Here is a 27,714-nt window from a genome sequence, read left to right as displayed (position 1 = left end):
GTTGTAAGGAGCAGTAAACACACACTCCGTGCAGCGTTATACAGAGTTTCAGTGCTATACAGAGTCCAGAGCCGTGCAGCTCCGAGGCTGAGCAGCAATAGCATTAGCTAGATGCTAACCGCTAAGCTAGCTAGCTTATTCACTGAGATCAGTATTATCTAAATTTTACTCGTCAGGTTGTAAGGAGCAGTAAACACACACTCCGTGCAGCGTTATACAGAGTTTCAGTGCTATACAGAGTCCAGAGCCGTGCAGCTCCGAGGCTGGAGCAGCAAATAGCATTAGCTAGCTTATTCACTGTTCAGAGATCAGTATTATCTAAATTTTACCCGTCAGGTGTAAGGAGCAGTAAACACACACTCCGTGCAGAGCCGTGCCGCTCCGAGGCTGGAGCAGCAATAGCATTAGCTAGATGCTAACCGCTTAGCTAGCTAGCTTTTTCACTGTTCAGAGATCAGTATTTTCTAAATTTAGCACTTTTAATACTGCTGGAGCAGTATTATTAGAGTTAGATGCTAATCGCTAAGCGTTCACCGTTCAGAGGTGAGTTATCGGCCTGTAAGTCTGTGCTGCTTTGCCTGGCTAGTATTAGCTAGATTCTAAGCGCTAACTCTCTCAGAGGTGAGTTTTATCAGCCTGTAATCTGCTTGTTTACCGTGTTAAAACAAGCTACGGGGGACGAATCGCTAGCTAATATCTCACTGTCTTACCAGAACACGCAGGATTACTCAGTGTAACGCTGTCGTTTAAGTTTGGGTTAACTTTACTAGTTTAGGTGACTAGCTAGCGTGCTAGCGGATAGCTATGCTAACGCTGGTGCAGCAAGCCTTAGTGGACATCTGGAAATCTAAGCTTACTGTAAATAAACTGAAGCACGTTACTCACCCAAATAAACAGTTTTCAGGAGAGGAATCTGTGTAGATTAATATCCAGCACTCGTTTGACTTTGAAAGAGCTAACGTTAGATTTGTATACTGAGACGCTCCACCGGCAAGCGACCACCCCCGGTGGGGGAAGGGAAACATGGCGCCACCCCTGTTCACTTTGATATAGGCACCCTTTCTAGTGTCACTTAACGCGCCTTATAATGCGATGCGCCCTATGTATGGAAAAATAGCAGAAAATAGGCGTTCTTTGATAGTGCGTCTTATAATACAGTGCGCCTTATAGTCCGAAAAATACGGTAGCTTCTCAGAGGGTCCTGTGGTAATTTTCTCTTTTATGGGGGGGGTCCCCTGTGATTTTGTTCCCGTCTGAAACAACCATGTGTGTGTTTTTCTCAGACGTCCTCTGCTGTAATAGAGTTGACAGATTGAGGAGATTCTTTATCCCTAGAGCCATCACCGTCTTTTTAACTTCTTCCATTTAGTTGGGAAACTGTTACTGCATGCTACTACTCATCTAAATGTATGAATGAGTATGCACCTATGGCCTATTTGTCCACAGCCATGCACTGAAATTAGACTTTGACCGCGCTTTTCCACGGAGATCCGCGTAAAAACACAACAGCGAGTGGAAATGGAGGAGCTACTGAACGCGATGTCATGTGACTGAGAAAGCAAAAAAAAAAAAAAAAAAACTCACTGGTCCTCCTGTTTTTTTCAATTGCAGTCCATATGCAAGAGTTTTATCACTGAGTAGAAGTGTGAAATAATTTTCACAGACGTCCCTCTAAGAAACTAATACAGAAAATATTGTCTTCCCGAGTTTGGACACGTAATGTGGGACGACGGCCTTGTCCGTCCTCAAAGGACAAATCCGTTCCAGTAACAGCGCTAATGTTTATTCATCACCGATGGCGTATGAGGTGGAGAAGGAGCTGGTAAACAGCCTCTTTGCTGTTTGCAGTGTCCTTATCTTCCTCCCCGGAGAGATCATACAGGCCAAGACCTGGAGGTCAGAGCCCCCACTTCCTCCGGCAGGGAGGCCGGTCTCCTGGCTGGTTGAGTGCTTGGGAAAGACATGCTGTCATGGTCATCATCCTCTTACACAGCCTGTACATCCTCTACACACACACACACCCAAAGGGAGGCTGAGCGTGACTCAGCGCTGTGTTCCGGGGTGAGACGGACGTCAGGACGCTTTGTATACAAAGTGACAGTGTAGTTTGTGGCTCGGCTGTCATCCCGAGTTTACTGACTGTGGGGAGGGATGGGGGACGTCAGGAGGCAGGGGACAGTGGCAGGAGCCGGGGCTAATGCCAGCAGGCAGATTAGTGAGTGTGTATGAGAATGCATGAGTGCGTTTGTATTAGCCTGAGTGTGTGTGTTTGTGGCAGCAGAGAGCTGTCAGCTCTGTGAGACTAACTGAGGTTGACTCTGGATGAAATTCAGGAATCAGGCAGGATTAGTTCGTTAGTCTGAAGGCCACACACCTTTCGTAGGACAGGAAATTTGATCTCATTTGGTCCCATTTGCCTGATTTATAGTCAAAACTGCCTTTGAGTACAAGCTAGTCTGGAAACATCTAAATGCGCTATTTAATTAATCTGAATAATCTAAACGTACACTGGCATGGCTATGGGATATCATGAGAAAACAGTCTAAAAAAATAGATTTTAAAGTATTCCAACAGGGAATGGCCCACACTTGTAGAAGTTGTGAGGTGTTATCTTGTAAGTGAGACTGAACACCATTCAGCATTCTCATTGTAAGATAATAATGTGAAAAAAAAAGTTTAAAAAAATGTGTGTGCCAGACATAGACATGTCACATGTGTACCAGGAAAATTGCATGTGAGCCATTACCACCTGTAGTAGGTGGTACTTATTCTTGCTTGGGGCTCAGAGTAGTAAAGCGCTGCCACTATGATCATTAGATCGCCGGTTCGAATCCTGGTCATGCAGCTTGCCATCGGCTACTGGAGCCCTGAGAGAGCACAAATGGCCTTGCTCTCCTTGGGTGGGTAGATGACACTCCAAAGGGTGATGCCCGCAGCACAAGGCGCCTGTGAGCTGATGCATCGGAACCAAATTGCTGCGCTTTCTTTCGAGCACTTTTGCATTTTTAAATATATTATTTCATTTATTGAGAAAATCGTTCTATTCAAACCAATCTAACCTTGTGTGAAAAAGTGTTTGACCCCAAACCTAATAACAGTTATGCCACCGTCGGAAGCAACTGCAATCAAATGATTGTCATAACTGGCAATGAGTTTTTCACATCTTTTGGTTCACCTTTCTTTGCATGAACCGCCTGTTTAAGATCATGCCACACAATGATCTCAATCACACTTTGACTAGGACACTCTAAAACCTTCATTTAGGTTTTTAGCCATTCAGAGGTAGACTTGCTTAACTGGGGCAAGTGAGGCCTGCAGTTCTTTAGATGTTGTTCTGGGTTTTTTTGTAACTTCCTGGATGAGTTGCCCATGCCCTTTTGGAGTAATTAACTTTTTTTCTATATATTATCTCTGCTGTCCTTTTTCTGACCATCAGAGTAATCCTAGCACCCCTAGTGCCTTACCCATTCACAGCTGCTGCTCACTTTCTATTAGGACTTCTACATAAAGTGTGAATTCCCTAAAAGTGAAACTGCTGATCTGTTCCCGTGTACCCATTAATCATACTGGTCATGGTCAGGAAGGCCAGTCTCACCCCAGTTGAGTCTCTGCAGTGTTATTATACTAAAAGTCTTTCACAGAGCTCATCATAATTCTGCTGAATCTTCCTTATATAGCCTTCATCTCCCTAAAAAGAAAGTTCCTCGACTTCTCCTCCTCAGCACCTCTTCAGCTCTTCATTTTTGGTGCATTTCCAACAATCTCTCTCCCACTCTCCTGCCTTCCCCCCCTCTCTCTCTTTCGCTCTTTCTCTCTCCCTCGCTCTGGCTGGAGAGGGTCACCTTCATTTCGCTAAGTCACTTTTTGCGTGACGCTGGGATTCGTGTTCAGGCTGACAAGTGCTGACAGGAAAGTTTCTTGGCTTGGTTTCAGCTGGTCTGAGAGGAGGGCGGGGCTTCAGCTCTGCATGGCCAATGAGTTCTGTTCACTGAGCAGAAACTCAGACAGGTCCAGCAACTTTAATGGGTTTCATGGCACCAGACCCAGCCAGAGGGGCTCGCATTCACGTACACAGCTAATAGCTCTAATGCTACCCGCCATCTCTCTCTTCTTCCTTTTTTTATTTCATTTACTTGTTTTCTATTTTTCTTTGCCTTTTTCTCTTATGGTCATTTTTGTTCATTCTTTTTTTAACCATATTTCCCTTCTTTCTTTCTTTCTTTCTTTCTTTCTTTCTTTCTTTCTTTCTTTCTTTCTTTCTTTCTTTCTTTCTTTTTGAAGTTTTGGTGTCTTATCTCTTTAACCCATTTCTCATATTTTGTTCATCTTTTTCAGTTTTCTTTTATTTTTTAAGCATTACGTTGTAGATGAGTTCTTGTTTTCACCGTCAAATCGTCAACTCTACTCATTTAGCAAAGTTGGTTTGCTCTCTCTCTCTCTTTTAGCCTTATTGGTCATATTGTTCCTTCTTTCTTTAATAATATTACTCATCTTTCTCTTTTTGTAATTTTGTTGTTTTCTCTTTAAACCCATTTCTTTCTTTCTTTCTTTCTTTCTTTCTCTTAGGCTTTATCTCTTTCAGTTTCTTTCTCTTCTATTTTGAGCATTACGTTGTGGATGAGCTCTTGTTTTCAACGTCAAATCCTCAACTCTACTTATTTAGCACAGTTGGCTCCTCATTTTATAGGGCAGGTTTCAGAGTTGGGAAGTGGCAGTCGGCTTTTGAGGTTTTAACACAGTTCATTGGTTTTAGATCAGACAGATCAATCAATAGGCTAATCAGCACATTTAAAGCATCACTTTTGTAAATCATGCTATAGCTGCTGGTTTGACTCAGGCCCCCTTTCTCTGCAGACATTTTTCAGCAGTTGGTATTCTCAGTAGCTGGCTAGTACAGGGTATATCAGAACTGTGAGGGTACTCTAACTCCAGGAGTTAAAGGGGACGAGCTGGCGGTATGGAAGAACACAGACAAAGTAAAACTGGTTCAGGGCTTTTTTTTAATCAAAGTACTCATAACATTGCTAAAGAAAAATGGTGTGTAAATGGAAGTTTTGAATCTGTTGACGATACAGGAATATTAACATTTCAGTGGTGAAATGTTAATGTGTGTATGGGTGTGGTTTCTGATTTTGTTCTTCGCTGCACCAATTGGAGATTGATTCTTGTTTTTTAAACATGTGAACATGTAAATGATCTAAAAAGGGAAAATAAATTCAAAGTGTATCTTTCTATCTTTTTTTTCTTTCTAGTCCACCTCTTCTCCTTTTAACTCCTTTTTTCTAGTCCATCTCTTCTCCTTTTAACGTGTTTTTTCTAGTCCATCTCTGCTTCTTTCTTTCTTTCTAGTCCATCTCTTTTCCTTTTAACTCCTTTTTTCTAGTCCATCTCTTCTCCTTTTAACGTGTTTTTTCTAGTCCATCTCTTCTTCTTTCTTTCTTTCTAGTCCATCTCTTCTCCTTTTAACGTGTTTTTTCTAGTCCATCTCTTCTCCTTTTAATGTCTTTTTTCTAGTCCATCTCTTCTTCTTTCTTTCTTTCTTTCTTTCTAGTCTATCTCTTTTTCTTTTAACTCCTTTCTTTCTAGTCCATCTCTTCTTCCCTTTCTCTTTCTTTCTTTCTTTCTTTCTTTCTTTCTCTTTCTTTCTTTCTTTCTTTATTTCATTCTTTCGTCAATTCTTTCTTTCATCAATTCTCTATGCAACCTTAACCCCACCAGCTAATCTGTCCTCCTTTTTAATTTCAGTCTCTCTCACTCTTTCTTTCTCTCCATCTCTCCTCTTCTCTTTTCAATGTGTCAGTGCTGTGGAATGTGAATATTGTGGATTTGTGGGCGGAGCTGTTTATCCTCAGAGCCGTGGAGAAATAGAGTTATATTAGATTAGGCGACTGTGTTTTGAAATGCGCCTCCAAAGCAATCTTCATCATAAAACAGAATGAGCACACACACACACACACACACACACACACACACACACTGATTCACTTAGTGCCCACTGCTCAGCGTCAGCAGGTGATTTATCCCCTCAGTCTGAGTGAGTGAGTGATGGAGGGATGCTCTGACCTTTCTGTCTGTCCTAAAAGGGAGAACCACAAACACACTCAGAAACACCATAAACCCACACACACACACACACACACATTTCAGAGCATTCAGAACTTCAGCTGATACTGTATCTCATACAGTTGTCCTGTTATACTGTATAGTTTTGCTTAATTTCACGTTTTAAAGACAGATGCTGAAGAAATGCTGTCAAATAATGATGTTAGATAACATGTACTAGTATTAACTAATTAGAATATAACTAATAACTCTCTCTGTGCATGTGTGTTTCAGGTGGCTGAGCAGCTGATGACTATCGCCTACGAGAGCGGCGTGAACCTGTTCGATACAGCGGAGGTGTACGCAGCGGGAAAGTAAGCAAACTGCACACTGCCAAAACAATTTTGTGATACTTTAAGCATCCATTTCGTATGAGCTTTGAATGGAATATTGGAATTTAAGAAGAAATACTACATTTCTAGTAAATGGGATGAATTGTATATATATATTTTTACTTTAAATATCTGCTATAATCTGATTTATCCTGTCTGTCATCTGTTTCTTACAGAGCTGAGATCATCCTGGGAAATATCATTAAGAAGAAATGCTGGAGGTTTGTTTCATGCTTAAGTTTAAGTCAATAATACTTAACAACCATCCTTGATTCTACATTGAAAAAAAAGAGTAAAAGTGAGGCTGTTCACACTGACACATATTCGTTATAAACACAGACAGTGGTTCTTTTATGCCAGTGGTCTTTAAATCAGGACTGAGTCCAGTGTTTCCAGTAACCCTTTGAAATGTGTGTGTATCTTAAAACAGTGTTTCTGTTTATCATGTGCCTGTTTATCTAATATAGAGACCTAATATTTAATGTGTGTGTGTTTCTATGGATGCTGAGTGTCACTCATCTTAATCTGAACACACAGGAATACAGTGTCAGCAGCCAGAGTTACTACACCTCCCTCTCCCCCTCTCTCTCTCCCTCTCTCTTCTTCTCTATTTCTATCTTTCTCCCTTTCCTCTTCTTTTCTCTTCCCCTTTCCTCTCCCTCTTATTCTCTCTCCCTCTTATTCTCTCTTCCAATCTTTCTCTTTTTCCCTCTTCTTTTCTCTTCCTACCTTTCCCTCCTCTTCACTCTTCCTTGCTTTCTCTCTTTCCCTCCTCTTCCTATCTTTCTCCCTTTCCCTCCTCTTCCCTCTTCCTATCTTTCCCTATTCTTCTCTTTTCCTATCTTTCTCTATTTCCCTCTTCTTTTTTCTTCCTGTCTTTCTCCTTTTCCCTCTTATGCCCTATTCTTCTGTTTTCCTATATTTCTCTCTTTTCCTCTTCTCTCTCCCTCTTTCTCTCTTCTTCTATCTACCTATCATTCTCTCTTTACCTCTTCTTCCCTCTTCCTACCTTTACAACTTCTTGTTTTTTCCTATCTTTCTCTATTTCCCTCTTCTTTTCTCTTCCCGTCTTTCTCTTATTCCCTCTTATTCCATATTCTTCTCTCTTCCTATATTTCTCTCTTTTCCTCTTCTCTCTCCCTCTTTCTCTCTTCTTCTATCTTCATATCTTTCTCTCTTTCCCTCTTCTTTTCTCTTCCTGTCTTTCTCTTTTTTCCTCTTATGCCCTATTCTTCTCTCTTCCTATCTTTCTCTCTTTTCCCTCTCCTTCTCTCTCTCTATCTCTCTCTCCCTCTCTTTCAGTCTTTCTTTCTCTTTTTCACAATCATTTTCTTGGGCATTCTCATTTTCTTGCATTTATTCTCTCTCATACACTCTCTGTATTGTTCTTGTTTTCTCTGCCATTCTCTCCCTCTTTCTCATTTTCATTCTTCTCCCCTCAATCCATCTCTATATACCCCTTTCACTCTCCCTTTCACAGCTTATTCTCTTTCTTCTTCTGTCTATTTCACATGACATCAAATTTTCTCTTGTTCTCTGCCTTATTACTCAGTAATAAAGCCCTGCTCATAACTTCTCCTCCTTATAAACAATCCTCCACTCTCACCCTGTTTTCATATTGAGCAACACTGCACCCACCACCTCCCTCCTTCATCAATATGTACTTTTAATCACAACAGGGTCAGCTTCATACATCACACTGAAGCAGCTCTGCCCAAGTTCACCTCCCTCTCTCCCTCTCTCTTACTCTCTCTCTCTCACTCTCACACACACTCTCTGTTGTCGATGGCAGTAAATCAGAGTGCAAATCAGAGATGTTTGGTGTGCTACATGTTTGATGCATGTGTGTGTGTGTGTGTGTAACATGTTCCGCAAACTGACTGTGAGTGAGTGTAGTGTGTTTCCACTGGGAATGACGTACAAATAACACATCACATCACAGGGAGGTGATGATGTGAGTCTCTTCATCCTTTCATCATCACACTCTGACTCTCTCTCTCTCTCTCTCTCTCTCTCTCATCTTTATCTCTCTATAATCTATAAGTTAACTTGCTCTCAGTTCTCGTCCCAATAAATCAACTCTATCCTTCTAATATGTGTCTGTGTGTAATACTATAAGCATAATTATGTGAATATTATGTACCATGTGAAGATCATTCACTTTAGACCCTTAACACACACCTTTTTTGAGCCTCATATAACAAAATGCTAGTTTCCTACCCAGAAAATGATAATACTGCGTGTTTTGAGAATAACAGAAATCAACTCCTGCAAATTCTGCTAATACAATTCTGCATGTTTGAAAACAGACATTGAAACTAATAAAAATGAATGAAACGAAACAATTGCAGGACATGAACTGTTTGATTTGTATTTCCTTAAACATTGATTTAAAAATGAAGTTAAATTAAGATTTTAAGTAATGTTTCTTATCAAACATGAAACCTTTTTATTTAATGCTTGAATAGAAATCCTCAAGATTTCTTAAGACACGTAATATCAGGCTAAAAAAAATTGAAAAATGCTGTTACTTTAGTCTGGTAATATAAATATAGCTTCTGATGCTTTCTACCAAACTCCAGATGTGATTTAAGGGTTTATTTGTTATTTTTGGCAAAAGTTCAATGAGATGAATGAAGCACAAAAAGACTGGCAGCTTTCTGTTTTATGCTCCATAAATCCGGAACTCTTTACCAATTAATATTCGTCAGGCATTAAGTGTTACTAGTTAAAAAAAAACAGCTAAACCCTTCTTTTTTAGCTTAGCTTTCTATTAGCTTATTTTCTATTTTTTGTTTATATATTAAAGGGTTTTTTTTTATTTGATTGACTTTTTTGTTCTTGTTCTTATTTTTCTTAATTTTTATGTTTGTGTTATTCTATATTTTATTTCAATATTTATTTATTTTTTATACTATTGCATTAAACCTTTACTTTTCACTTTTTAATAGTTTTTTATTTGTTTGATTGATATTGGTTGATTGATACTTATTGCTTTACATTTTTCTGTTTTTTGTTTCATTTTATTGTGCAGCACTTTGAGCTGCATTATTATGTATGAAAGGTGCTATATTATTATTATTATTATTATTATTATTATTATTATTATTATTATTAATGTTATTATTATTATTATTATTAATGTTACTGAGGCTGATGTAGTGGACATAGGAAATTGATGCCACTGCAAAACCAAACCATAGATGAAACATGGCACTGATCTCTGCAGCTCCTTTAAAGTGATTGTTGGCTTTGCTGTGGATGCTCTTTCTAGCCATGTTCTTGTTCTCCAGTTCTTGCCACTAGATTTGATGAGAGATGGCACTGTCTTTTCCTGTGTCTTTCTCTATCATTCTCACTCTCTCTCTCACCTGTGAGTGAGTGTGTCTGTGCTGTTTGATGAGTCTACAGCTGGCTGTTCTTTTGCATACCAAAAGAGATAGTGCTGCTGAGCCGCTGTCACTGAGTCACACACAGTCCATTACTCTGCTGCCTCCATCTGTTACTGTGCAAACCACGTGCATGCGTGTGTGTGTGTGTGTGTGTATCTGCACATTGGTGTGTGACCTGAGTGTGTTTTTTTGCACATACTCCATAAGTCAGTGGATGGAAGTGTATCAGTAAACAGTACCCATCATGCTCTGCTGCTGGACGTGGACGGTTTTGGTGTTGTGTGGTAGTGTGTATGCGCATATATATCAGAAACGGAGAGTTAATTACTGTGTCCTGTGTGTGTGTGTGTGTGTGTGTGTGTGTGTGTGTGTGTGTATGTGTTTGTGTGGCTGATTTGAATATGCTCTAATCACAGTTGCGTTGAGTATGCTCTAATCAGCAGCAGCTCCAATTTCCTCCAGTTTGCTGCCAAATCAGCTACACAGGACAGTTTAGCGCAGATTAATACACTGCAGCTCTCGCATCTGCTCCTCCAGTTACACCACAGCAGCCCAGTTCACAGATTATACCACCATTTAACCCAGTTTAACCACTGCCGTCTGTTATCTGACCTGCTGATTGAAGATAATTGTTCTGCAAAAGGAACATCCACACTCAGCTCGAGACACTGATGAATTCATCAGGAGCTGACTCATCACCAGTATTATTACATGAACCCTTTCAGACCTGAATTATAAGAAAAATATATGATAAGAAAGGAAAAATCTATGAATATAAGAAAATATATGAATGCTTTTTGTAATGCCAACTCTAATGTTTTAAAACAATAATATTTAATTACTTTTTTTATTGGAAGCCTTTTTATTTCACAAAACATCTCTATACAGTAAAACAAACATCGTTGAATGTGTTCTTAATTACACAATTTTGGTAAAAGAAAAAAAAAAGGAGCTTTTACTTTTCCTTGTTAGCTCTAGTGCTGCCGTGCTCTACTTTGTTGTCTGTTCTGCACTGTAAAAACTTTTTTTTGTAAATCTTTACAGCAAGTTAACAGCAAAAAAAAATGTTATTAAAGGATTGTAAAATTACAGAAATATCACAACATATTTTTTAATAAGAATAGTAATTAATACAGAGCAATTACAGATTATTACAGCATTTGTAGAGTAAACTTTGGCCTAAATAAATACACAATAATTCTGTAAATGTTCTTTACAACAACCATATCCTAAAACATTTACTTTAATTTATTTTAGTTGCCAGTGAATAATATATATATATATATATATATATATACAGTCATATGAAAAAGTTTAGGCACCCCTATTAATCTTAATCATTTTTAGTTCTAAATATTTGGGTGTTTGCAACAGCCATTTCAGTTTGATATATCTAATAACTGATGGACACAGTAATATTTCAGGATTGAAATGAGGTTTATTGTACTAACAGAAAATGTGCAATATGTATAAACCAAAATTTGACCGGTGCAAAAGTATGGGCACCCTTATCATTTTATTGATTTGAATACTCCTAACTACTTTTTACTGACTTACTGAAGCACAAAATTGGTTTGGTAACCTCATTGAGCTTTGAACTTCATAGCCAGGTCTATCCAATCATGAGCAAAGGTATTTAAGGTGGCCAATTGCAAGTTGTTCTCCTATTCGAATCTCCTCTGAAGAGTGGCATCATGGGCTAATCAAAACAACTCTCAAATGATCTAAAAACAAAGATTGTTCAACATAGTTGTTCAGGGGAAGGACACAAAAAGTTGTCTCAGAGATTTAACCTGTCAGTTTCCACTGTGAGGAACAGAGTAAGGAAATGGAATACCACAGGGACAGTTCTTGTTAAGCCCAGAAGTGGCAGGCCAAGAAAAATATCAGAAAGGCAGAGAAGAAGAATGGTGAGAACAGTCAAGGACAATCCACAGACCACCTCCAAAGAGCTGCAGCATCATCTTGCTGCAGATGGTGTCACTGTGCATCGGTCAACAATACAGAGCAAAAGCACACCTCAGGTGACTCTGTTTGTGGCGTGCTTGCAGAAATGGCTTTCGATGGCTTTTGCATCACTCTCCCATACAGCTTCTCCTTGTGCAAAGTGCGCTGTATTGTTGACCGATGCACAGTGACACCATCTGCAGCAAGATGATGCTGCAGCTCTTTGGAGGTCTACCAAAAAGTCACCTCCAGCTGAAAGGAGGTTGGGTTCTGCAGCAGGACAATGACCCAAAACACACAGGAAGCTGAATAGCTGAAGAAAAACTAAATGAAGACTTTGGAGTGGCCTAGTCAAAGTCCTGACCTGAAACCTATAAGATGCTAAGACATGACCTTAAAAAGACGGGTTACACTAAAAAATCATCCAATTTGGCAGAATTAAAACAATTCTTCTGCAAAGAAAAGTGGACTAAAATTCCTCCACAGTGCTGCAAATTACTCATTGAAAGCTACCACAAATGCTTGATTGCAGTTTTTCCTGCTAAGGGTGGGCCAAGTTATTAGATTTAGGAGCAAACACTTTTACACACAGAGTCATGTAGGTTTGGATTTTTTTTCTCTCTTAATAATAAAAACCTTCCTTTAAAAATGTCATTTTGTGTTTACTTAATCTGAAACATTTAAGACAAACATGCAAAAACAAAAGAAATCATGAAGGGCCAAACACTTTTTTACACCAATGTATTGCTATATTTCCTCTCTGTATCTCATGATATTTCCTTTTCTCTCTGTTTCTAGGAGATCCAGTTTAGTGATCACCACCAAGCTCTACTGGGGAGGAAAGTAAGTGTAATCCATATTGTCATCCATTTCTTGAGCTCACATAACACCAGTAAAATTTGTGGACACACCCCAAATTCAGTGCTTTTTTCTCTGTGTTTTATTTTTTTTTAATGCTCTGCATGGTAGATTAATACTAAACTCATTCGAACTGTGAAGAAACATATATAATTATTTAGTAAATAAAAAATGTTAAACAAACCAGAATATGTAAAATATTTTAGATTCTTGTTCAGACGACAGCTTTGCACATCTTGGCTGTATTTTCTCAGTCAGTTTAATGAGGTAGAGTCACCTGGAATGGCCTTCAGTTAACAGCTGTGCTGAACTTGTCAAGATTTAATTACTTGAATTTCTTGTCTCTTAATATGTTTGAGAGCATCAGTTGTAAAGTTGTGAAGAGGTAGAGTTACAGGCATACAGTGAATAACTCTATTTATAAAATGTTATAATCCGTATTATGGAAAGAACTTCTCAACTAAGTAAAGAAAAAAATAAGAAATGAAGGTTAGAGAATAAAAAACATTACAAGAACTTTGAAAGTTTCCTTAGCTATAGTCGCAAAGACCATCAAAAAACAATATGATGAAACTGGCCCTTATCAGGACTGCCTGGGTTGCACAGGATAAGTTGATCAGAGTTTCCAGCCTCAAAAACCTCAAGTTAACAGCTCCCCAGATAAGAGCACCTAAATGCTTCACAGAGTTTATTGGTTTGTGTAAGACATTAACACTTCTACACAGTTTACTATGTGATTCCTTATGTGTTTGGATGAGAATGAAAATGTGTGTCCAAACTTTTAACTAGTTCTATATGTGCTTCTTAAAGACTTCGTCTTTTGTGCGTACTGTTTTTGTACCAAAGCATCATTAAAAACATTGGTTTCAAATCATGTTTTTTCACCTCATTACCAACTCTAAATAATCCACATCTCCACTGTTTTTGCAATGTGTTGCTGACCTGCAATGCAGGAATATATGTATATTAATACATGAAATTAAGCTTTTTAGATATAACGTGAAATGTATTGGGTTCATACTGTCTACAATCAAATAAAAGTCAAAGGAAATTTTAACAAATTTTATTGTGCATACTGTCCCAACTCAACTTTTTTTTTTTTTTTTGGTTGTACATTACCATATTTTTCGGATTATAAAGCGCACTATCAATAAACATCTATTTTCTGGTGCACTGGATTATAAGGCACATTATGTAACACTAGTAAGGATGCCTACATCAAAGTGAACCAGGGTGTCGCCATGTTTCCCTCCTAAGCTAGGGAGAAGAACCCAAGTAAACAAAACTGTAATTCTTAAAAAAGAAAAAAAAAATTCATAGTCAAATGAGCGCTGGATGTTAATCTACACAGGTTTCTCTCCTGAAAACTGTTTATTTGGGTGAGTAAAGTGCTTCTGTTTATTTACAGTAAGCTTAGATTTCCAATATTCTGTAAATCTGTATTAAGTATGAGTTTTCAGTTTAGCATTGGCCGCTAACCACAGTGCTATCCAGATGTAAATGGTGCCGGATATTATTAGACTGAGGAACCCTGAGTGTTCCGGTAACCCAGGGTGCTATCTGCTAGTGTTTCTTCTTACACAGCTTGTTTAAACAAGGTAAACACACAGACTACAGTCTGATATACTCACCTCTGAACGGTGAAAAAGTTATCAGTGAGTTTTCAGTTTAGTTTCCTCAGCACTAAGGCTGGGTGCAGCAGCATTAGCCGCTAACCACAGTGCTAGCCAGATGTAAATGGTGCCTGATATCAATAGACTGAGGAATCCTAAGTGTTCAGGTAAGCCAGGGCTCTATCAGCTAGCGGTTTGTCCCATATAGCTTGTTTTAACATGATAAACACTCAGACTATAGTCCGATATACTCACCTCTGAACGGTGAAAAAGGTAGCACTGCAGTTAGCAGCTAATGCTAATGCTTATAATGCTGTACTTTAAAGTGCTTCTGTGTATTTACAGTAAGCTTGGATTTCTAATATTTTGTGTATAAGTATTCAGAGTTTTCAGTGAAGTTTCTCCAGCAATAAGGCTGTGTGCAGCATCCTTAGCATTAGCCGCTAACCACAGTGCTAGAAGGACATAAATGGTGCCGGATATCACTAGACTGAGGATCCCTGAGTGTTCAGGTAAGCCAGGGCTCTATCAGCTAGCGGTTTGTCCAATATAGCTTGTTTTAACATGATAAAAACACAGACTACAGTCTGATATACTCACCTCTGAACGGTGAAAAAGGTAGCACTGTAGTTAGCGGCTAATGCTAATGCTTATAATTCTGTACTTTAAAATGCTTCTGTATATTAATAGTACGCTTGGATTTCTAATATTTTGTGTATAAGTATGAGTTTTCAGTGAAGTTTCTCCAGCACTAAGGCTGAGTGCAGCAGCATTAGCATTAGCCGCTAACCGAAGTGCTAGCCGGACATAAACGGTAACTGATATCACTAGACTGAGGACTGAGTGTTCCAGTAACCCAGGGCTCTATTAGCTCGCGGTTTGTCCCATATAGCTGGTTTTAACATGGTAAACAGACCACAGTCCGATATACTCACCTCTGAACTGCGAAAAAGTTAGCACTGTGATTAGCGACTAATGCTTATAACGCTGTACTTTAGCGAAGTGGCTTTACTGCTCCTTATAAACTGACTGGTAGAATTAATACATAAAACGCACTGACAATTTTTTGGGAAAATTAAAGGATTTTAAAAAAAAATATGGTAAGTGTATATTAAAGGATAAAATGTTGTTGAATTCCACAAACCACTCATTTATTTCCAGCTTTTCGTGACTGAGTTTTTAATCAGAGCACTGCTGGCTCTCTGAAGCCTCTGAAAAATGCTTCAGAAAACACATCAGCCAGCCAGTTCTTATCTCTCATGCAGCACCCTCATCAACTTGCAAATCATATGGAGCATTATTATGCAGCAGTATTTGGCCACGATTCTCATGTTTGAAAGTAGTGATGATTAAAACTAACCCACAGCGATATCTGAAGCCTTTCAGGCAGCCAGGTCAGTGGATTGTGGAGAAGTATGATGATTGATATAAATGCTGTTGGATAATGACCATCTGTCAGCTACTTAAAAAGCCATTATATCATCCTTACCTCAGCAGTTCTGCAGGAGATGCCAACTTACAGAGATTTACTGTATTAGAAAACAAGAGTGACTTCACTGTGACATCATATGTGGATAATGTATGAGCTTAGAGATTAAGGTGTCAGGTCAAAAGTGAGGATAATAAAGTAATGACATCACAACATTTCGTGACAGTATGACAGGTATGGGTTTATGACTTCATATGTGAGGTTTTTGAAACACTGTGTATGAGACTAACTTTATCATGAGAGATTTATGACATTTATGTGTTATGAGATCTCAGGTTTGACATTTATTACCACTTAGCAGTTTATGACGGCACATATTCTCACACAGAGTCTCACAACAAACCTTTGTTTTGAGTGTTATGACACGCTAATCTATAAAATGGATAAAATCATGGTTTTAAAAAGGAAAAACTACTGATCTTATCTATTTTTGTTAAATTTTGCATGAGAAAAAAAAAAATACAGAAAGTCAAATCGCTTCCAGTTAGCTTGCAGGACATTTTAAAACATGACAGGAAGGCTCTTTAAATGTTGTCTTGAGGATATTTTATAAATCTCACACAGTGATGTGCACCAATTAATAAAAAATGCTTACACCTATTAAATATGTGTGTCATTCTCCAGATCGTTCTTTGTGTGTTTCATTTATAGCTCCGCCCCCTCGTTACCTTGTCCAGATGTTCCCAGTTTCCTCTCCCGCCTTGAGTCTGTATTTATAGTCCTGTGTTTCCTGTTTTCTCTTTCGGGTCTTGTATGCATTTGTGTCGTTTCAGGTTGTGTTTCTTTCTTATGTGGTCTCAGAGTTTCTGTTTAAGGTCTTTTGTTTGTTTGTTTCTTTGTTGTTTAATTTTTAACTTGCATTTGCGTCCGCTCTCTGCGTCCACACCCTGCTACTTCCTGACAAATGTGAATATCCAACTAACTATTAACTATATAAAATTTTTCAATTTAGATAAAATTTATGATGGTTTGATTTTAAATCTTTACATAATAGTTGGATTTGCTGTTGCTGCTGGATTTGTTTAGTGCACGCAAAGAAAACAGAATTATCATGTATAAACATGTATTAACACATAAAAATACATTAAAACAATCAAAACTGTGGGTCAGCGCATACACCAAGCTGCTACAGAGCACAAATCAATGAGTAGCTCAACTCGCCAGTGCAAAAATCGATAAAATTGGTATCTTCTACTGGACCCATTTCAGATGTCCTACATAGTATATAGTATTTGCCAATGTTCAATCAACACAAAGGGCCCTAATTTAGCGATCTATAAGTGAGCCATCAATAGTGCGATGCATAGATTAATTTAGAGCATGTAAATGTGTCTTTGCTGTCGTAACGACAGGAAAAGTACACCTAACATGGTTTAAAGTGCACAAAATTCATGTACTAATTCTTCTAATTATTATGGGTGTGTTTTGGGTGTAATGTGAAATAAACCAATCAAGAGTGTCACTTGCCATTTCCTTTAAGGTGCATGAACAGGTCATTTACAACATAAAAAATAGTGTTAATATGAAAATGACTTATATTTTAAGTTTAAGTAGGATTATATTTTGTCTTATAGCATGTGCTATGGGTTTGTGCACTGCTGCCTGTGCATGTGTGCGTAACAAGCGTATTGTACATGCAATTCAATGGCAAGATAGCAATGAACGTCAGACTTCTGACATTTGTCTAGGTGGTTTTTATTGTTGCCAAGATAGCAATATGGCAGAAATGTACCTGAACACACCCAATTTCCAGATCACCACAGCCATTCAAAAGCCTTGTTGCTATTTAAACAACACTGGTGAAAGGCCTGAAAATAGACTGTTGGTGGGGTGTAAGATAGCAATGAGTATCGCAACACGATTCGCACAGGGTGGGTGATAATATAGTCTGTCACTCATCTAATCTAACTTGCTCACAAAAAAGCTGTGCAAGCACACTGATATCGTCACTGTCCAATGAAAAACACTTATCTCCAAAACAGCAACTTTAAAGGAGAGAGGAAAAAAAAAATTAAACTTTCAATGGAAGTCAATGTAAAAAGAGTTTATTTCAGGTCATTTTGAATAGTTTCTAATTTCTAAATTTTGGCACAGTGTAAGGGACAGTTTGGCTGTTCAAATTATGTAGAAACTAAAAATCTACAAAAATGGAGATAAGAGTTTTTCATTGGACAGCGACGATATACTATTTCCTGGTTTCTCACATATTGATAGCGTTAATCACAGAGCCACTATTTTCATCTGAGAAATTCCCACAATTATCGGGAAAAGTGGGATGACTGAAATGTAAAATCTTAACATGTGCTTGATCAGCATTTTATTAAAACTACTGTAAGGGGCAACACAGACATTTAAAAGAGGTCAAAGTTCATGTTCAGTCAGTGACACAGACATCAGACATGCTCCACTCAGAGCCAGACAGTGGGATTATACTAAACCCACACAACCGGGTTCACTGAGACCCAATCCCCCATCATCACACTGCACTGATGACTCAGCAGCGTTTCTATCAGCTCAGCCTGTGGAGGGCTGGAGGAGATAGTCCCCCGCTCGCTACGGGAGGGGAGAGGGAGCGATGATAAGGTTAAAGAACCAGAATCCTGCCTCTTGAATATTAATCAGAGTGTTGGTATGCAGTCGTGCAGTCCTGCGGACACAGTGCACGATTTCTGGGTAACAGGAGGGGACTGAGTGAGCTGCAGGCTGAGGGAGGAATCCTGAGTGTGTATGTACTGTATACACACTACATGTACAAAAAAAAAAACAACAACATTGTGGACACCCGTTACTTTTGAATGCATTTAGCAACTTTAGGTTGCATCCACTGCAGACACAGATATGCAAATGCAGCTTGGCATACGGGCCAATTAAATTACAAAAACTTTCTGTATCATATAAAAGCATGAACCTATTAGCACCATGCCTAATGCCAGGCAGTTATGAGCTAAATGGGTTTAAAGCCCACAGTTCTCTGTAATGATGGAGCTCCATCCAATACTTCAATTCAATGAGATGAGTTGGGAAAGCTGAATGCAATCAAATCTTCACAGCAATGTTCTTCCTTAACCTAGTAGAAAACCTACCATGGACAGTAGAGACAGTGACTACAACAAAAGCATAGTTAACTCTTTCTTAACTCTAATAATTGTCATTAGAAACAATGAATCAGCAGGTGTCCTGTTATGGCAGCAGATCCAGTATCTGTGTCAAAAGAGCTGCTCCTTTTGCTTTTTCTTTAAAGTGTGCCACAGAGCTTGTGCATGACACAACTGATCCGCCATCTTGGAACTATGCAATGCCTAAAGCAATCATTTTAAAGGGACTTTCAAACACTTCTGAGTAACTTATGCAACTTAAAAAAAACTTTAAAAATGACCTTCAGTAGTCCTTCTGAGTACCTTCATCCACTAATTAATCTTAAATGAAGGTCAAAACGACCAATTAAGGCAGTATGAGCAAGAGTTTCTTGGGCTAAACTCCTTTACAGCACCAGTAGAAGTGTTAGCTTCTGTTAGCAGGAAAGCTGTACTTACAAAACACCAATAATATTAAGAATGGCTCATTTACTCTCACCATAACTCAGCTTCATTCACGTTCTGTTCCTTTTCCCAGCTGAATGTCCTTCCTCTTGTATTGATCCAAGTTTTTTTTTTTGGCTAATGTTATGATATGTTAGATACAGTATCTGTGTCATTCAGGATTTAAGAGCACTCAGAAAAGTAATGGACACATGAAACAGTAAGTTCAACAACAAAAAATGGTCTTTATATGAGAAAAATGTCATTTCAAAATAATTTACTTCCAATAATTCCAAACACAGTAAGCACGGTCAAACAACTGTGTGAATCCGTGCTTTCTAATCCTTCACTCAATCAAAATAAGAGTCCCATGTTAAATTTCCTGTTCACTTAAACCAGGGTTGTCCAAACTATTTTTGTTGGGGGCCAGAAGGAGAAATATATTTTAAGTCTAGGGCCACAGACTCTGTAATAAAACAAATAATGAAATATACCACTTTAAATAATACTTTTTTCCTTTTAGACTCTTTTGCCCCGTTTTTCTGCGCTAGAAATGCGCACCCTCTCCGACTGACTCTTTGGCCCGTTTCTGACACCTAGCGTTCAAACTTTGAATCTCACATTATAAAAACCTGCTTAACAGTGGGCCAGCTTTCATTCTATTTCAAAAAATACCTCGTGGGGCGCTCCAAAAAAGGAAACGGGCCGCAAATGGCCCGTGGGCCGTAGTTTGGACACCTTAGACTTAAACTGACATTAAGATTACTTACATGAAATAACACAAATATTACAAAAATATTCATAATCAAATAAAAACAAATATGAGAGGAATATTGACAAACAGATAAACAGTGGCTGAAAGTTCATTCACACATTAAGACAGACAGACATTCAGACAGGGAGAAAGACACATAACATGCAGACAGATATATAGACAGACTGACAGACAGACAGGTGAATGAATGGTCCTGCAGATGAACACATAGCCAGACAGAAGGACAGACTGATGAACAGTCTAACAGACAGGTTGGAGTTGGGCACAGATGCTGAAGTTGAATGAGTTTGCCTCCAGCTTATTTTGTCTGTGTGTGTGTGCGCGTTTGTGTGTCTCCACAGGGCTGAAACAGAGAGGGGCCTTTCCAGAAAACATATAATAGAAGGTAAAGTATATCTGTAATAAATGCACACACACCCACATGCGGCTGTTTCAGAGTTTGTGTGTGTGTGTGTGTGGGCGTGTGTGTGTGACTGCAGTGCTTTGCTGCAGGAAATTCAGTAAGCGAGTAGTGTCTCTTTTTTCAGCAGAACGAACACGCAGACTCTGTACATTATGTCTCCTTGGGTGTTTTACAGACTTGACAAAAAGTCACACACACACACCACTGAAAAACTTCTTTATTTTAGTAATTCAGCTCAAAATGTGAATCTCATATTATATATAGATGTATTAAACACAGAGTGATCTATTTTATGCGTTTATTTCTTATATTGTTGATGATTATGACTTACAGCCAATGAAAACCCAAACATCAGTGTCTCAAGAAATTAGTGTGTGCCAAGTCCTGCTGGAAAATGAAATCTGCACCTTCATTAAAGTTTTTAGCAAAGAGCAGCATGAGGTGCTGTAAGATTTTCTGGGAAAACACTGCACTGATTTTAGACTTGACAAAACACAGTGGACCAACACAAGCAGATGACATGTCTCTCCAAACCATCACTGATTGATGGAAACTTCACTCTAGACCTCAAGCAGTGTCTAGTGTCTGTGTGTCTCTCCACTCTTCCTCCAGACTCTGCTCCCTTGATTTACAAATAAAATGCACAATTTACTGATGGTCAGTGATGGTTTGGAGAGTCATGTCATCTGCAAGCTACCTAATGAATCATCCACTGCTTTTAAATCATCACATGACAACATTTCATTCAGCCCAAACGTTACTACAGCCAGTCCAGACAGAAACATGGGCCAGGTAAAAAAATAATCATCCACATTTTATGTTTGAAACTAGTTTATTTACTTACTGTAGAAAGCTAAAATTGAGTTTTTGGACTAATTGGGTCCTTAGGATCCCAAATGGCAAGAATACATTTTAAATGTTAAAATTGTAAATGTAAAAACTGTCCCCATATGAGGATGTCATTTTTTTCCAAGGTCTTTGTTGGGTCCCGCTAATCCCATATAGCTAGGAGACATTTGCTGTGTGGTTGCTATGGTGTTGCTATGTTGTTTCATATACCAGGTGAATTTTTTATGGTGTTGTAAGCTGGTTGTTATGGTGTTCCAAAGTGGATGATTGGCAGTCGCACCAATGCTTTCAAGTGGTTTCTCTGATTTTGTTAACTTGTTGCTATAGTGTTGCTAAGTGGTTTCTAGGTGGCTGCTATGGTGTTTTAATGATTTGCTATATAGAAACCATGTCTGATCAAAAAGCTGTGTACAATTTAAAGTAAACTGTCAGCACCAGGATTCTAGATTGGGGGCAGTGTCACAAAAAATTTAAGATACCATATTCAGAATAATATTCAGAATATCAGGTATTTGAAAATGCTTGATAAAATACAGAGCTAGAGAAGATTACTTGACACAAAATAATTATAAATAGTTAGATTTATATCATTTCTAACCATTTACTTTATGCTGAGTTTATTACAAATTTTGGCTTAGATACTTTCTCAAGCTTTTCTATTTGCAGAACGAGAAAACAAAGAGAGCATGAAGTCAGATGTGTACACACACACACACACACACACACACACACACACACACACACACACACACACACACACACAGTCTGTTCTCTCCCTGAACAGTACTTGAGATACTGATTGCTCATCACCTTTTTGATGGGAGAGCAGAGCTTTTAGTACAATAGATGGCGGTGTGGGATGTTTAGGACCGCCCACAACACCTGTCTGTTCATTAAACTGATACCTGCAGCCTCAGAGGGGCGGAGTCTGAGGAAGCGCACAGCGGATGAGCAGAGTTCAGTACATGTGCTGCTTCAGGGACAGAGGGCTGGACTCAGAGCAGCACAAACACACACACACACCGAGAGCTCTGGCCTAGATATCACACACACTAAGAGTGCACGAGAGAGAGAGAGGGAGGGAGAGAGAGAGAGAAAGAGAGAGAGAGAGAGAGAGAATAAATGAGCACTTGTGTTTGCGGGTCTTGCCTCGGGCCTGCAGTTTGTTCTGTGTCAGAGTGACTTAGACCTCGACAAGCTGCTAAGCTTTCACTCTTTCAGTGTTTCTCACTCTCTATCTCTCTATCTCTCTCTCACACACACACGCACACACACACACACACATGTATGACTCCTCTCTCCATCTGCTGCGTGTCAGAGGAGGCTTGTTATGTCTTCACCGCTGAGCTGGGATCAAATGTTTGTCTGGTCAGGGCTTGAGGCACACAAATACATACACACAGTACAATGTGAGAACATTGTGTTTCTGGAGATTCATTAGCTCAAGCGTTTTATTAAATATATATATTAAATGTGTGTAAATCGGCCCCCGTGTTTCATCAGCACAGATTCCACTCTGTTTTGTGTACAGAATCACTGGTCCTTCAGGATTTATCAGAAATGCTGTTTGCCCATATGCTGCACAGACTGTAGCGTCTGCACTAAGTCCCAGAGCAGTACACCCAGTGGCCTCGCTGCCAACAGCAGACAATAGACTCTCACACTGGGGCAGATAGAATAATGTGTAAACTGGACCTTTTCTTTAATAACGCTGCACACTGCACACCTGCCTTGTAATATACTGTAAAACAGGAGTGTGAGACCTGGACACATTGAGTTACAGTTCAAAAAATGTATATACTTTGTATTGGCCAAGATTTACATCACTTTAAACTTAAATTTATATTTGTTCAAGTATAAAGCAAAACTTAGAGTCTAACAAGGTTTTACTAAGATTTTATATGAGTTAAGCTCAACTTAAAACTGAGATTTCTGAAGTTCAAGTCAAAACCAAGATTTTATATCAGTCCAGTCTGAATGAAGACATTAAATCAGTCAGAACTAAGACAATATGTCAAGTCAAGTTCAAGGCAACACCACACTTACTTGATTAGTTAAACCCAAGACAAAATATTAATCAAATCAATATTAGCCAAGTCAATGCCAAGATCAAAAATTTAAGTAAAAGACTGAGTGACTAAAGTGGTTTTAAATTAATAAAGCCCAAGTCAAGAATGAAACTTTTTATCAATTGAGTCTAAAGTTAGTTGAGTCAAAGCAAGATTCAGAGTCAGAGTTTTGCAGGGTAATACAAAAAGTTTTAACCAGGTTTAACCAACTTGATTTTTGGTAGTTAAATCCAAGTTAAGACAGGGACTTTATATTAGAATAAACCAAGTTAAGACCAATACTATAAATTATTCGAGTCAAAGTCAAGACAGTGATTTTATATTAGTATAAACCAAGTTAAGACCAATACTAAAGATCAGTCGAGTCAAAGTCAAGACAGTGATTTTATATTAGTCCAGTCCAACCCAAGACCAGTACTACAGATCAGTTAAGTCAAAGTCAAGACAGTGACTTTATATTAGTATAAACCAAGTTAAGACCAATACTATAGATTAGTCGAGTGAAAGTTAAGACAGTAACTTTAAATTAGTCCAGTCCAAGTCAAAACCAATACTATAGATTAGTCGAGTCAAAGTCAAGGTGAAGACTTTATATTAGTCCAGTCCAAGTCAAGACCAATATTATAGATTAGTTGAGTCAAAGTCAAGACAGTGACTTTACATTAGAATGAACCAAGTTAAGACCAATACTATAGATTAGTCGAGTCAAAGTCAAGGTGAAGACTTCATATTAGTCCAGTCCAAGTCAAGACCAATACTATAGATTAGTTGAGACAAAGTCAAGACAGTCACTTAATTTTAGAACAAACCAAGTTAAGACTAATACTACAGATTAGTTAAGTCAAAGTCAAGAAAGTAACTTCATTTTAGAATAAACTAAGTTAAGACCAATACTAAAGATCAGTCAATATTATATAGATCAGATAAGTAGAGTCAAAGTCAAGGTGAAGACATTAAATATTAGTCCAGTCCAAGTCAAAACCAATACTATTTTATACAAATATTCCTGTCCGAGTCAAGGTCAAGACTTTAAATTTGTCTAGTCAATTTCAAGGCAAGGACTTAAATTGGTCAAGCTCAAGTTAATTGCAAGACTTGAGTCGAAGGCAACACTGACACTTTATTTTATACCATTATAGACGTTGAGTTCAACTCACATTCAAGACTTTATATCACATAGTCCAGACTAGACGTCAAGACTAAGACCCAGAGTGAGAGAGACCTTGTCACAATTTAGACCATAAAATGAGATTTAAAAAAGCTGTAATTAATTTTAAATGTAGTATATTTGATAGATGAAAAAAAATTTACTTGTACTGTAAATACATGTGTAATGCATTAATCACAGTAATATATATCACATCCACAACACGTGTTATGGCACTATTTATGCAACAGATGGGAAATCCTCATTGTGTTCAGTATCAGAGCTGAACTACTGGAGGATCAGTACAGACAGTGTAAGTCTGGAGAGAGCAGAGTTCAGAGTACTGATGATGGCTATTAAATAACACTGTACTATTAAAGCTCTCGGGAGCGTGTTCCACGCTGTGAGCCAGAAACACAGAGGCTGAAGGATATTTGGAGCGAGAGAATCGCTGTTACAGAGAGCAGAGTAATTGCTCACTCTTCAGGTGTGTAGCGCTGCACGCAGGTCAGTGGCGAGGGCTAATGACCGAGGGCTATAGTGAATTCCAGCAGGACTCCACAGGAAATTACAGAGCTGCGGAGTGAAGGGTGTGTTCACAGTGGTCCTGTAGGCCTCATGTGAGCTGCCACCACTGCCTCTCCTGTATCCAGAATAAAGCTCTTACAGTCAGGCACCAGGAGAGCTGCTTATGTTACTAATAATTAATGAAATCTTGGGGCAATTAGAATCTAATTTCACCATGCAACTGGTTCTTGCTGGCGTTTGTTTATTTTTAGAAGCATCATCTTTCCCAATTAGTAAGATGCACCGATCAGTCAACATAATTAGAACCACCATTGACTGGTGAAGTGAAAAATATGGATTAAATATCTTCATCTACAGTGGTATCTGTCAAATGAAAAAAGTAAATGAACAATGAAGAATTAACAAAACTTTATATTAGCTGAGTTTAAGTTAAGACCAAGACTATAGATGAGTTAAATCCAAGTCAAGGTGAATACTAGAGAATATTAGTACAGTCCAAAACAAGACTAGAACCATTTTATAAGTCAATATTAAGTCCATTTTAAACCAAGAACTTAAAATTAGTCCAGTACAAGCCTGTACCGATACCATTTTATACAAAACATGCCAAAAAAAGAGTTCCAGGTCAAGATTGAGACTTTTGATTGGTCAATTTAATGACAAGGACTTTTAGACAATTAAGTCTAAAGTTAGTTGAGTCAAAGCAAGATTCAGAGCAGAGTTTTGCCGGGTAATACAAAAAGTTGTAACCAAGTTAAAACTTGATTTTTGGTAGTTAAATCCAAGTTAAGACAGTGACTTTATATTAGAATAAACTAATACTATAGATTAGTCGAGTCAAAGTCAAGGTGAAGACTTTATATTAGAATAAACCAAGTCAAGACCAATACTATAGATTAATGGAGTCAAAGTCAAGGCAGTGACTTTATATTTGTATAGTCAGAGTCAAGACCAATACTATAGATTAATGGAGTCAAAGTCAAGATAGTGATTTTATATTAGTGTAGTCAGAGTCAAGACCAATACTATAGATTAATGGAGTCAAGACAGTGACTCCAATACTATAGATTAGTCGAGTCAAAGTCAAGGTGAAGACTTTATATTAGTTCAGTCCAAGTCAAAAAATGATTTCCAGGTCAAGATTGAGACTTTTGATTGGTCAATTTAACGACGAGGACTTAGTCAAGAAATTAGTCAAGTCCACGTCAAGCCTGAAATTTTATATTAGTTGAGTCTAAGTTAAGGCCAAGACTAGTGTGGTATTCAAGTTCAAGGCAACACCATAAAGTACTTTACATTAGATAAATCCAAGACAAGATTGACACATATTATTAGTCAAGTCAAAGCCTAGCCGAAAACTTTACATTAGTTGAGTTTAAGTAAAAGCACTGGCTTTCAATTAGTCAAGCCTAAGTCACGAACAAGTAAATGATCAGTCAGTTCATAAGTGAAGTGTTAATGTCAGGGAAAACGACAACTTGACAAAAATCCAATTGTAATGGCTAGATGGCTGAATCAGAATATCCCCAAAACATCAGGCAGGACTTGCTGGGTATTCCTGGTCTTCAAAGAAGGTATACAGTGAACCAGCAACAGGGTAAAGGTCACCCAAACCTTAAAATGCTGCTCATGTAGAATCCACATTACAACATACAGGCCAGGACAGGATTCTGTTACTTACATTACATCTTCAGAAGTCTTATGGAGGTCATGTCTTGAATGGTCAGGTTTGGCCTGAGTGTGTGTGTGAATTAGTCTATTCATATTTGTTCTGTTCACATTTAAATCCACTTGTTTCAACTCTCATTTCTTTTCTCTTTCCAGGTCTCAAAGGCTCACTCCAGAGGTTGCAGCTGGAATATGTGGATGTGGTCTTCGCCAACCGGCCTGACAGCAACACGCCAATGGAAGGTAAGGAAACTGGGCAAAGTCTTAAATTAAAACAAAGAGGAATTTTAATTAAGGCCCAATCCTATTTCACCGCTTGGCTCTACCACTTTGCCCGACTCCTCTGTTTTGCCTGTGCATGTCTAAGGGTAGGGTATCCCAATTCTGGTTAGGCTAGAGGGGGAGGTGTTAGGGCTTCATGGCTCTTCAAGCTGAGATTTTTAAGAGGTACACTTAAAACAGAAGGCTATGAGAATCACTGGCAAGATGGCAGCACAAGTGACTAAAACAAACAACACAAATTTGAGTAAGTTCCTTGTTTAAAATTATGATAATCACCAGCTATATTACCTTAGTTTTATGTGTAGTTTCAATGTTTTATGGCCATTGTCTTCATAGCCAGCATAAAAAAGCAAGTAGTTTGTCTCATTAGCTAGTTAGCTAGCTAACTTTCCAGTTCCACCTTAAATGGTGCAACAGACTGCAGAGGCTGTGGCATTTAAAGTGGAACAGAAAAAATAAATAAAATAAAAGCTACTTTCAGCTTCCATCACATAGAAATTACATAATGGAAAATATGAATTCATTGCTGCACCAATTACCCCCTTATTGAAAACATACAATGCCCTAGATTGAACTAATTAACAAGCAGATGGCTGGGTCTCCTACAGGTTTTTAAGAGGTTTTCCCAATTCTTAGTGGGACAATTTCACCCTTCCCAGAGTACAACTCTAGTCTAAGAGGAAGGGTTGCACTCTAAAACAAGGGGTAGGGGTACAAAAGAGAAATTGGATTGGGCTTTAGA

At 38.4% G+C, this 27,714-nt stretch overlaps 1 protein-coding gene and 1 long non-coding RNA gene across 4 annotated transcripts in view; both read left to right on the top strand.

Annotated features, from left to right (window-relative positions):
• The window catches only part of LOC125804584 (uncharacterized), a 432,046-nt gene that overhangs the window by 366,494 nt on the left and 37,838 nt on the right, over positions 1-27,714 (top strand). The gene's annotated exons all lie outside the window — the stretch shown is intronic.
• kcnab1a (potassium voltage-gated channel subfamily A regulatory beta subunit 1a) overlaps positions 1-27,714 on the top strand; it is a 253,238-nt gene that overhangs the window by 187,686 nt on the left and 37,838 nt on the right. For all 3 annotated transcript variants that reach the window (XM_049483592.1, XM_049483591.1, XM_007232085.4), the window contains 5 exons: positions 6,337-6,416; positions 6,611-6,655; positions 12,572-12,616; positions 20,368-20,411; positions 26,847-26,933. In XM_049483592.1, coding sequence (XP_049339549.1) covers positions 6,337-6,416; positions 6,611-6,655; positions 12,572-12,616; positions 20,368-20,411; positions 26,847-26,933 — 301 coding nt within the window. The remainder of the gene's footprint in view (positions 1-6,336; positions 6,417-6,610; positions 6,656-12,571; positions 12,617-20,367; positions 20,412-26,846; positions 26,934-27,714) is intronic.

Source organism: Astyanax mexicanus, chromosome 9, assembly GCF_023375975.1.
Source record: "Astyanax mexicanus isolate ESR-SI-001 chromosome 9, AstMex3_surface, whole genome shotgun sequence".
NCBI classification, from domain to species: Eukaryota; Metazoa; Chordata; class Actinopteri; order Characiformes; family Acestrorhamphidae; genus Astyanax; species Astyanax mexicanus.
Note: the sequence above shows the minus strand (reverse complement) of the source record. Positions and strands in the feature narration are given on the sequence as shown.